General features: G+C 39.3%; 1 protein-coding gene across 1 annotated transcript; it reads left to right on the forward strand.

The window, feature by feature from the left end:
- The first annotated feature begins 2,210 nt into the window (after nt 1-2,210).
- Nucleotides 2,211-10,665, forward strand: KLHL28 (kelch-like family member 28). Its single transcript, XM_009578607.1, has 4 exons — nt 2,211-3,109; nt 5,688-6,131; nt 8,946-9,154; nt 9,783-10,665. Exons 1-4 carry the CDS (start codon nt 2,211-2,213, stop codon nt 9,944-9,946), a joined length of 1,716 nt encoding a protein of 571 aa, XP_009576902.1. The 3' UTR covers nt 9,947-10,665.
- The last annotated feature ends 2,094 nt before the right edge of the window (nt 10,666-12,759 follow it).

Here is a 12,759-nt window from a genome sequence, read left to right on the forward strand (position 1 = left end):
ACTGTGAAAAGGATCTGATAGTCCAGAGCCTAGGGGCAACCATTTGATTTGTGTTGTGAGCACAAATTGTTGGACTAGCGTATGTTCTTCAGGGCTGGTTAATGTTCCAGCTTCTGGTTTCTTGCTCAACAATAAAATAAATACATGCAAGTATGTGGTGTGGGCGAGCATTGCCCTGCAGGAGGTATGCAAGATACAACAGCAGGCACCTCTACCAAGTTGGAACAAAAAGTTTTATTTCTGCAGAATAACTTAAATGTAGTTGTTTATAACTTAAATGTAGTTGTTTATAACTTAAATGTAGTTGTTTATAACTTAAATGTAGTTGTTTATAACTGGTTTTACAGGTTTTGCATCTGAACTGTAACCATTCCTTTTTCCTTCCATGTGGTGATTACCTTGTGATTTTATGATTTCTGCGTATATGTACAATCAGGTTATGAACTGAGCGCGAACACAAAAGGAAAAGAAAGTGTTTTAGCTGCTGAACAGCTCTTCCCCCACACACATATAATTTGTGCCACAAAAATGTTATTATATGGAAAATGTTGTTGTATGGAATCTTGCCTTTTGCAGATATGGTGAGAATACTTTCTTTTAGATTTCCCCACCCCCCCCCAGTATAGGGTTGTAATAGGAGAGGGATGAGCTTACTTATTTTTTAATGTGTAAGAGGTTTTCTATCCCTAGCTGTAAGCCTTCACTTCTCTGTCAGTGCTATTATGTTCTGTATTTAAATGTTGGCAACTAATTTTATTCTTTCAGATTAAGCACTTTGTAAGTAGGCTTACTGCAAATGAGATGTCAGTTAAGAAGCTGTAAAAATGGTGAACTTCTTAACAATAAGATAAAAGAAGTGAGATCTTAAAGTTTGCGTAGTCATTTAGCATATCAAAATTAAATCAGCTTTTCAGTTCAGAAATTGGATGGTTGCAGTAGAACAATAGTTATATTTCCTCGTGGTCCAGGATCCTGACACATTCATACCCTCCACCCTCTCACTGGTATAATAATTCAGTCTGAATAAAGAACTGCAGAACTGCTTCTCCAACAGGTAGTGGTGGGCAGCACCATGTGAATTTTAATGATACTGAAATTAGAGCAGGTATCATAGTGCCTTCAAGTGTCACGATGCAAACTAAAAGTTTTTGGAAGAAGTGTTTGGGGGTTTTGTGGAGCTGTAGGTAGGAACAAGGATCCTTCTCTCTGCCCTTACTAGTGATGTTGGGAAGAGTGGGCAGGTGCCGGTGCCGTGAGGATGTGGAAATGGTGATGGATACCAGGATGCTCAGCCCGTCCACCTGGGACCTGCTCCCTTGCTCACTCTGGGAAGCACGTCACAGCTCCTGCCCCTCGCCTCTTGACGGTGGAGGCAGGCCCAGCTCTGAGTCTTCCCCGGGTCTGATCTCTCTGGAGGGCGAGGGCATGTCCACTGGGGATTTTCTGTCATGGTGGAAGCCGCTCAGTGAGGTGAGGCGAGGATCCCCCCTTCTACTGTGCTCCTCTGCCCGTTCAGAGTACAGTAACCTCTGCTCCAGCACTCTGTTCCTGCAGCCCAGGGCCCCCACTGGCTCGGTGGGTCTTTTTTGCCCCTTTGCGCAGAGGGAGGGACTCTTCTGTTCCGGGCGAGGAAGGGGGAACAGAGAGTTGGTCCCTGCTGACTGGTGGGGCCCTGCCTGCACCACTGGTTGGAGGGGAAGCACAGCAGGCCTTGGCTGCACCGCAGTGGCACTAAGTAGGCTGCAAGGCGAGTAGCAGAAAGTAGTTTAAGAACTTTTAAAACTTTGTCTCAAATAAGCCAGTTCTATTCTTTATTTATCTCTATTTTTATTTCAGTCACTGTCCAGTTCTCTCAAATATCTGATGTAGAATCCTATCATGTATTCAACGCTTCAGATAATATGCATTTTACTTCAAAACAACAAAAAAAAAAGGGTGGTGTGTGTTTGGTTGGTTGGGTTTTTAAGTCAAAGATTAATATGGCATACACTATTAATAAACATTTGATTGTCCTGGATTTAACTTGCATGAAAAAGCATAGCACATAAGGATTGAAAAAGTAAATTGGAAAGTAGTAAACCTAATTAAGATAAAAACAAAAATGGAAAAATATTTTTTAAATGTTATGTATGGCATGTCTAGCTAACATGAGTAATGAAACTGTTGAAATGAAGCCCTGAGTAATGCATTAAAATTTCTGTTTGTCACAGATGGACCAGTCGTCTCCAACCTACATGCTTGCCAACTTAACGCACTTGCATTCTGAACAGCTTCTGCAAGGCTTGAACCTCCTTCGCCAACATCACGAGCTCTGTGACATTATCCTCAGAGTTGGCGATGTCAAGATCCATGCCCATAAAGTGGTGCTTGCCAGCATCAGTCCATACTTCAAAGCCATGTTCACTGGGAACCTTTCTGAGAAGGAAAACTCAGAGGTGGAGTTCCAGTGCATTGATGAGGCAGCGCTGCAGGCCATCGTGGAGTATGCCTACACAGGAACCGTGTTTATCTCGCAAGACACTGTAGAGTCGCTTCTTCCAGCTGCAAATCTTCTCCAGATCAAACTGGTAGTGAAGGAGTGTTGTGCATTTCTTGAAAGCCAGCTTGATCCTGGCAATTGCATCGGGATTTCTCGTTTTGCAGAGACCTATGGCTGCCATGACCTCTACTTGGCTGCTAACAAGTACATTTGTCAAAACTTTGAAGATGTTTGTCAGACAGAAGAATTTTTTGAGCTTACGCATTCTGAATTGGATGAAATTGTTTCCAATGACTGCTTGAATGTTGTGACAGAAGAAACCGTTTTTTATGCACTAGAGTCCTGGATCAAATATGATGTTCAGGAGCGACAGAAGTACTTAGCACAGCTGCTACATTGCGTTCGGTTGCCACTCCTGAGTGTTAAGTTTCTTACAAGGTTATACGAAGCAAACCATCTCATTCGTGATGACCATACTTGTAAACATCTGCTAAATGAGGCCCTAAAATACCACTTCATGCCTGAACACAGACTTTCCCACCAGACCATGTTGATGACACGACCTCGCTGTGCGCCTAAAGTTCTTTGTGCTGTAGGAGGAAAAGCTGGACTGTTTGCATGTTTGGAAAGGTAAGTAATAGTAAAGTTGTTGCATCACACAACAACTGTGTTGGTGTGATGTTCATCCATGTTTGTTACCGCCCTGGGTCGGGATTAAGACAGTCATTGAAGAGCTGTGGTTGTTGCAGCACTTGAGTGGTGTGATGTTCATCCATGTTTGTTACCGCCCTGGGTCGGGATTAAGACAGTCATTGAAGAGCTGTGGTTTGCAGGACTGTAGTTACTGCTTTCCTTCATAAGAACTCTTAAGTAGATTTTTTTCTTTTGAACGAGGACGAACACTGAATTCAAAATGCTTTTTGATTTCATGAGTAATCATCTTCAATGTTATGGGGTTTTGTTTGTGCCAACACAAATAGCTATAAAATCTTATCATTTTAATTCTGTTGATTGAGAATTTGGTTGATAAAAGTTTGTATGCTACTTCTTTATCCTTTCAGGTCTTTTCATTTTACATAATCTTTTCCTGATGTATTATTATTCCAGACAATCAAATCATAAAATTTAACCTAATACATGACAAATACGCTTCCTGATAGCTCAAAAGTCCTTGGAATTAAAATAGACTTAATCAGAGAAGAGCGAAGAGGTAATTCTTAGCAATTTCACATGCTTGATCATAATGTAATCATGACTTTAATCTCTGCTGCTGAGTAGGTGTCTGTGTCCGTGCTGGCAGAAACAGGTAACTGCCCACCTTTCTTTACCCGGTTTTCAAAATGAACCTCCTCTTCAGTTACTGGAGTACATCACTGAGGCTAATCATGTGAGCAACAGGAATGTAATAGAGAGAAAAAGAGATTTCTTCCCTGTGCTGGTATGGTTGGGTTTACTTGTAACATTGCATTAACATTTCCAGAAATGGTAGTTAAACTATATGTGGGTCTACCTATATATGCATACTTACACATACATGTGTAGTGCTTTGATGCTGAATGTACCCTTATCAGCTCAGTAAATGTTTTCTGTGTGAAGGCAAACTACCCGAACTGGTACTACAGCTGAATTCTGGGGTAATATTTTACTCCGAGATATTCTTTTCTGTGACAGTTCCATGCTTGCATATATATACACACACTTAAAAACCTGGGAAGATCTGTATGTGCTTTTTCCCTGTGTTTAGAGATGTTGTCAAAGCTATTTGAAGTTAACTTTCCCATTAATAGGGATCGATAGTAAACTAGATTTTGGGACTTGGAACAGTGGGGTTTATAGATTTGAAAAATAAAGGGGGGTTTGTGCTTAATAAAAAATCTGTTTGTTTGAATGAATAAAGTTGTCCTCTGATATTCTTCAGCTCTGTTTCTTTCACAGCATCTTCAATGATTGTAACAATATTACATACCAATCTAGTTTGGATTATTTTGATTTTTTTTTTAAAAACAAAAATGTTCTTTACTACTATTAACCATGTTTTAATGCATACAAAGATTTATTATTCATATTAGTCTTTCCTAAAGTGTTGTTTCAGTTAATACTTAAGTTTAAACGATTGCTCTTGACATACCAAAAAAAAAGTCACAGATAATTAAACAAATAATTCATAATACAATTAAAATTGTGAAGTAGGAAACCGTAATTCCACTGTTCTTGTTCTACTTATTTGTACTTGCAGAAAGGCTGGTTTTTCACTTACAGTTAGCTGCTGCTTCATGATAACAAAATTACTTAGAATATATTTAGTACTGCTCTTTTCTAACTGGGCTGCTGCTGTCAAGAGCCAGTCTGGTGTTTCAGCAGTCCCTGCTTCTGCGTTCTTAGTCCGTGGCTATCAGCTCTCCAGTGGCTTCATTTTCTTGTATATTTTTTGAACAGATCATATTTCCTGTGTATTAGATATTCTTTTAAACCATTTAAGTAATTTATTAACTAAACTGTTTAGGTAGATTGACTAGACTTTAGGCTAGACCCACATATTTTAACACTGAGTATAATTAAAAGAAAATGCAAATAAGCAGTGTTTTGAAAACAGATTTTTCAAAGTAGTTTGACATTTTGTTTAAATTATACAGTGCATGTGAAATATGTATTTACAAAACTACAGATTGTACTTTCTAAATCTATGTTTGTACTTATATATAGACATGTGCTTCCCTCTCTCTAATTCTCCTTTTCTTCCTCTCCCATCTCTGTGGCTGTTCTGACTTTTTTTTTTTTTTAGTTTACCCTTTTTATCCCTTTGGTTTGTATTTTTAACTTACCCCGATCACAGCCTACCTCCAAAAGCTGCTGTGGCATCAGCACTGTATTGTCTTCCCTCGCATTATCCACGATGCTGTCCTGCCTTCCCCGTAGTCTGCCTGGTTTCTACTTTCAAAATTCATTGTTTCAGGTCTCGGACTTGGTGCCGTGGCTGCTTGCTGTGTTGCTGCATCGCACTGTGTGCTGTGAGGCCCTGGGTTTTTAACTCTTTAGAACAGTAAACGGCATTTGATTTTAGCTTACATTTAGGCAATTGGAACAAACAGCAAATGTCGGATGGGACATATGAAATAATCTTAAGACTGTTTTCCTCAATGCTCATTTGCACTTCACAGAGCTGCAGAAAGTTAGGTTTGCTCACATAATCTTTGTTTTTCTATTTCAGTGTTGAAATGTATTTTCCCCAGAATGACTCCTGGATAGGCCTGGCACCTCTTAGCATTCCTCGCTATGAATTTGGAATATGCGTCCTAGACCAGAAAATATATGTTGTAGGAGGGATTGCAACCCATGTGTGTCAAGGCATCAGTTACCGAAAGCATGAGAGTTCAGTGGAGTGCTGGGACCCCGATACGAACACTTGGACGTCTCTTGAAAGGATGTTTGAGAGCCGGAGTACTCTGGGAGTGGTAGTTCTGGCAGGAGAGCTCTACGCCTTAGGTGGCTATGATGGGCAGTCTTATTTACGAACTGTAGAGAAATACATTCCTAAAGTGAAGGAATGGCAGCTAGTGGCCCCAATGAACAAAACAAGAAGTTGTTTTGCTGCAGCTGTCTTGGACGGAATGATATATGCCATTGGTGGTTATGGTCCTGCCCATATGAACAGGTATGTGCTTTTGATGTGTGTAGCTCAATGCCGTAAGCTGGAAATCAGCAAAACTTACTGTTAAGTTTGTGTTTGGCAGCCAATTAAAAAGATAGATTGGTAATCCACAGTGGGCCTCATTAATCCTTGTTCTGCAGTATCAGTCTGATAATTCAACTGGGAAATCTTTATTTTTAACTTATCTTTACGTGTTCCTGCTCGGAGCTGGTTTGTTTGGGTTGTGGTTTGTTTGGTTTTTTTTGAAATCCTTAAGAAGGGAAAATGATAAAGACAAAGACATATACGCATATTACTAAGCAAGGTGGTGCAAGACACCTGACCTTGTAGACACCCAAGCTGGTTAACTCAGCAGATCAGTATTGTGTGCGCTTATTTGCTCAGGCTCCAAGGTAGTGTACTTGTGTCTGTGTCGTGGTGCTGCACCTCAGTTACTGAGCTCTCGGGAGAGGCTTGCTTAGCACTGTGCCAGAGCTCTGTAAATCCTTGTACCTCAAGCTTGCAAAATACTAGGATGCGTGGTTAACTTTAACATTGAAAATACTGATTTGAACTGAATGGGATTTTTCACATGCTTAATACACATAAAATAAATATATACCTCAGAAGGAATCTTAAAGTAGTCTTAATGATAATAATAAAGTTCAGGATGGCGGTTACTGGTCTGGCTCCTGGGTAGAAGTGGGTTTACTTCAGACCTTACGTTCACAAGAAGGTTTCCTGGTAGCAGCATGCTCTTTAATTGTTCTGTTCCACATTGCTCTCTGTGGATGGACAGGCACATTTAGTTATGCAAAGAAATAATTTGTACTTTCTTTTCTTCATTAAAATGGGAACAAATTGGCTGTATGTCCCTCCAGGAAGCAAATTAATAAACTACAAGTCTAAATAGCTGAATAAAGAATGAAAATGAAAATCTTGCTTATAGGAAAGGATGCATTGATTGTTTAACAGTGTAGTATAACAACATTGCACTAGTCATTAATTTTACTTACTTTTTATACTTGATACGCTTTTATATAAAGCAGTTTGTGAAGCAAAGGGTTGGTTTCCAAATAGGAGAGTATAGCTAAGTAGCTTTCATTGGGAAAATGCAAACAATTTTTTAAAATTACTGAAATACAAACCAGCCATAAGTTAAACTGTTTGGTATGGTTGTGACAGGATTTTATGAAACTTAATGTGACATTATTTTAATTTCTTATATTTTAAATTATGAACTGTAATAGCAGTTGAAATACTTAATAGACAAGCAAGCCATCTCTAAAAGTTTTCTGTTGACTCTAGGGTTTCTTCACTTGGGAATTTGACCCGGAATAATTAAGCTGCGCTGTTGTCCTGTGTGGTCACTCTTAGCTCCATACGGTCTTTGTACCATACAGAACTATCGGCTTTAGTAGTAGATTAAACAAAGCAAAGTCAGTAGCAGATTAGATCAGGTGTACCAGGAGTTACTGTGGGACCTCTGGGTGCTCATTCCACCGCAGCCTTGTTGCACAGACCATAAAAAAAGGAAGATAATCAAGCCTTTGCTCTTGCCAGAAGTGGTTCCCAAAAGTTGAATGCTCAGTGTGCACACAGCCTTTGCAAGGTAAACTCGGTAACCTTCTTTCAGGAAATGTAAGGCTTATCACTGGAGCAATACGAAATGTCTTTATCAAGCTGGTACCTTTAAAGGGAAAGCTCTTAACGACATTAAAATTCTGTAGTAGCCTCACTCCTTGTGCCACATTGCTCTTCCTCGGTCAGAAAGGAATTGCCAGCAGCTCCTGTAGAGTTACTAGAATCTGGTATTTCATTATTTGCCTTTTTAAATTTAATTTACTTTTTATTGAATAATTTTGGTTTTATTGATTATTCAAGGGTGCAAGTAATATGCCATGCCATACAGTCACTAGGGTCATACAAGCTCTAGCATTAAAAGAAAGCTGACTGCTGTGTAATTAAGCACCTTTTCTCCTACTCTGTAGTGCTTCTGATTTTCTCTTCCCCTCTTTTCTGCCCCCTCGTGCTACTGAAGCTACACTTTGGACAGGGAATAGCCACGTGCCATGAGTGCATTAATGACTCTGACCATCTGTACAGCTCCAGTGATTAAAAAAATAACAACAATGATGGTAATTCATTTCCATTTTATCCTGAAGGCCTCTTCTATCCTTAGTGTTTTGATCAGCAACCTTTTTACTGCTTTTCCTGAGGGATATGCTCTCCACATTTTTTCCCTCTCTCTCTGTTATTTTCAGGCAAGCCTCCAGGAAGTTTTTGATTTGATGCGTTGCCCAAACAGATATGCTTCAGATCTGTATTGTGTTCAGTTTTTCATGAGTTGCTTTTTTTATAAATAGCAGCAGTCATCCTTGAAAGAGCTTTTAGTTCTGAGGCCAGCTTTGAAAAGGCTGGCTTTGTTTCAATATGTAACCTGAAGGTCCAGGCTAGTGGCATGAGGACATCGGAGAAGCAGCTGAACTGCAGTCCCTGTGTCAGGATGAAATATGTTAAAACTGCTTTTTGGCAACACTCTGTTGAGAACCTCCAGCTGCTTTGTGTTGTGGAAGGACCCTAGGATGTGATTGATGCTTCTGAGGTGATAACACTGGCTTTAGTTTCTTGTGCGCTACCATTGGGTAGTACAAAGCAACCACGCCGCAGAATTTTCCATCAGCTCAAGCACTCTTTCTTTGTGTGGCATTATTCCTGTATGTGGTAATATTGGTTGGCAGAACTAGACGTACCTCTGACAAATGCAGATTTCTTGTGGAGTGAAATTCAAATGTCACTCAAATCCAAGCCTCACAAGTTGTTTGTTTGTATTTGCAGCATGGAGCGTTATGATCCAAGTAAAAACTCGTGGGAGACAGTCGCTTCAATGGCTGATAAACGAATAAACTTTGGTGTCGGTGTTATGCTGGGCTTCATTTTTGTAGTAGGTGGGCACAATGGTGTGTCTCACTTATCAAGCATTGAGAGATACGATCCTCATCAAAATCAGTGGACAGTGTGTCGACCCATGAAGGAACCCAGAACAGGTAGGGACATACAAAACTCTCAGCAGTTAACTCAGATACCCGTTCAGAAATAAACTGCCATTTGACCTGATAGAAGCTGCAGTGAAGTTGCAATGACTTGTCTACAGAGCATTGCACTTCATCTATGAATGAGGATCACTTCATCAGCTCTGTGAAAGAATGAGTATTTATTTCTCTATTTTTAGTTACAGTCCGGTTAATATTAATACTGAGCTATAACAAAAATAATATGAAGTAGTATTTCTACTCTGCTTTCTATTTTTTCATTGATTTTGAGTGAGTTTCAGCAATTCTGTGGTTACTGTTCTATTGCATTTTATTTTACGTTGAGACTCAGTAGTGCATCCTCTCATGTCTCCCTGACGAGGAGTGTGGGGACAGAAGAGCGTTGCTTTGTCATAGGAAAGGGTGCGAGAACAGTAAAAAAAGGAGTGTAAGACCTGAGCAGAGAGGGACTCTTCATTTACACCCGTTCTCTTTAAAGACAGCCCAAAGAAGGAGAGGCTGTGAGAACTTGTCTGTTCAGCCTTCAGGTGTGTGTCAGGGGGGGTGGCTCCATTAGGACCAAAAATGCTCTACTTGCTACCACACCTGGTGATCATGCAACTTCTTTTTTTCTTTCCGATAGGAGTTGGTGCAGCTGTAATTGATAACTACCTTTATGTAGTTGGAGGTCATTCAGGGTCATCCTATCTGAACACTGTACAGAAATACGATCCCATCTCGGATACCTGGCTGGACTCTGCTGGGATGATGTACTGTCGATGCAATTTTGGTTTGACTGCACTTTGATGAAAAGCAAGACTTTACGGACCTGATGCAAAGGTGGAGCTTAATCTGCTTGAAAATAAACCCTGCTGGTGGAGACCATAAGCTGCGTTTTCTGAAGTTGGGAAGGTTGGAGGAATGTGGTGAAGTTGGGATTGAAATGAGGAAGGATTTGTTTTCTTCCGGTAATTGGCCTTTGTTACTTTAGTGACACAGGCAGAAGGAATGGAGAGCTTGTTACCAGCTGGGTTTAGATAGCATCCTGTTAATGGCAGTGAATTTTAGAGAGTACTGTACATGCCTGGAATATGATTAGAAAACTCACTGTATATCTAACCCTTTCACTTTCTAGAGCTTTTCTCTCTTCCTCCTGCCTACTATGAAATACGAAGTTTACTGTGCTTGGGGTGAGAGATGTGTGAATGTGTTGTATGACTGGACAGTTTGCTGATAGTTGTCTGGTTGTGTCTTCATATTAAGAAAACGCCAGTGCTTCATAATTTTTTTTATGAACAGTAACTAAAGGGCTGCCTTGTTTCTGTATCTCAAGGTTTGTAAATAATAAATGCCATAGTATGTTGCCTGTACACTCTCCTTTGTTACCCGCTTACCGGTAGGAGGGCTGGGATGGTAATTAGTAACTACTTAAAGAAATTTACAAGGCAAATTTATTGCCTCTTAATGAAATTTTTTGGATCTGCTGAAGAGAAATCACATTTTTAACTTTCCCTTGTATTTTCTTTTTGTGGATAAACGAGTGCTAGATTAAGTGACTTAATCTTGCTGGTTTGCTGTGTGTTTTCAATTTTAATGCAAGGAAAAATTACAACAGTCACGCATCGGAAGATGCCACAGCAGCATTCATAGCACGATATAAAATAAATACTCAAAAATGAATCCGTCCCATCCTTCTCCCAAGCGCACTCGTGTCCATATTCCATACAAGTTCCTTTTTTAAAAGAATGTATGATTGCTTTCTCAGAGTGTTCAGATACAAAAATGGTGCTAAATGTAGGACTTAACAATAAGGCTGTTACTGATTTTAGTGCAGTATGCATAAAGCATGATTGTTTTGATTGTTCTAGTGTTTTTGTTTCTTATTTGCTTGATACATTCGTGCCTATGAAGAGTGTCAAGAATAACACAATGTACTGAATGAACTCTGTTTGTTACATTTTTTTTTTTTTCCCCACAAGATCTACGTTTATTGTTCCTGTTCTCACAAATACATAAATAGGGAGTGAGTAGTGAGATCCCATCTTGGGTTCTTTAGACAGTCTTGCCTTTAACACAAGTCACAATGAATGAAAAGCGTGGGGCATAGTTGCTCATCCCAAGCATGTGTCCTGTGTAACGGAGTACTGAAGGTCGGTTCCTGTGATTAACCAGAACCTCAAGAGATACAACTTTGTGATAGCCCTAAACTTAGTGAAAATTTGGGCAGATAAATAGAAAGCGATGCTGTGGGTTATAACCATTATTTAAAATAGATGACTGAATAAATATGAATTCTAGCTAATGTAGAATGTTTTGGTTTGTCTACTGATTTTAACTAGGAATCATGGTTATCTTTAATTTCTGTTTTGATGTCTGTATGTGTATTGCCAGGCCTGGTACTGAAGAATTTTTCCGCCTCCACAGTTATTTTCCCCTTGTTTTGACATGTTAAATTAATGTTTGTTTTCCCTTGTTTTTTCAAGCCCATAGAGTATTATTTTTGAAGGTGCAATAATATTTGAAATAGTTGCTTTAAAAGCCATTTCTTTATAAGTATGCTGAGTGGAGGGTTTTGAGTGTACTTGATTTATTCTAAGTTCCTGCAAAGCTAATTGCAGCCAGGCAAACAGTGCCGTTCCTTGTTCTTCCATACGCTAACGTTCAGATTTTAAACAGTCAAGGTGGCGAGGGTGTTTTCACCATAAAACGTTATTCATAGATAACAGGTGTTTGCACAGATTATAAAATCCTGCACGTATTCTTCAAATTCAGTAGAATTAAGCAGGACTTTAAAAGCAAATAAAATTAACAATTTCAGCATTTTCAATGCAGTTTATTTGACCCACTAAGGATTCTAGTTATATAGCAATAATAGCATAATTTGATTATTCCAGTGAATCTGTTGATAGGACACAAGTAGCTACATGGTTGTATGTTGCATGTTTGTATGTGGGGAGAAGAAGGAAGAGGAGCAGGTTTGGGGATTAAGGGAGGTGTTTCAGCCTGTTGCGCAGATTGCCTTCTCGTTCTGTTCAGGTAAATGCACAAGCTGAACGTTTCCGTGTGCTGTTTTACTTTTCAGTCTGTTTCACAGAGATGCCATTGATTATCATATTTGCCAATATACACTGGAGATAAAGACACTTAACAAACTAATATTAAAATAAGAAAAATTCCTTACCTAAAAGAAAAGTTTATGCCTTTTATTGATAGGAGGCTTTCCACGCAGTTTGGTATATACCGTACCTTTTAGAGTTTAACTACAATAGGATTCCATGAATGAAGATGCTCATACATGTTCTCATTGGAAGTGTTAGTAAACACTGTTTTCAGTTAGTAGAAAGTGGTGCAAGGTATAGAAGTCATTTTGACTTCATCAGAACAAACAATCCGTAGGTCAGGGGAGTGTTGATGGCTATTCAATGTTTATATAAACATCTTTCATTTATGGAAGTCAAAGCACTTAAAATGGCAAAATGTTTTATTCTCTTTACCTAGGCAGAGGCAATGTTAAATTAGGTCATAAAGATTGACCCCATATTGTGTAATGTGGTATTGCTAAACTTAAGGTAGCAGCATAAGCAATTTTTTAGTATGCAGGCTTGGTATGAAGAATGGGA

This window comes from Fulmarus glacialis, unplaced genomic scaffold (genome assembly GCF_000690835.1).
Source record: "Fulmarus glacialis isolate BGI_N327 unplaced genomic scaffold, ASM69083v1 scaffold14740, whole genome shotgun sequence".
NCBI lineage: Eukaryota > Metazoa > Chordata > Aves > Procellariiformes > Procellariidae > Fulmarus > Fulmarus glacialis.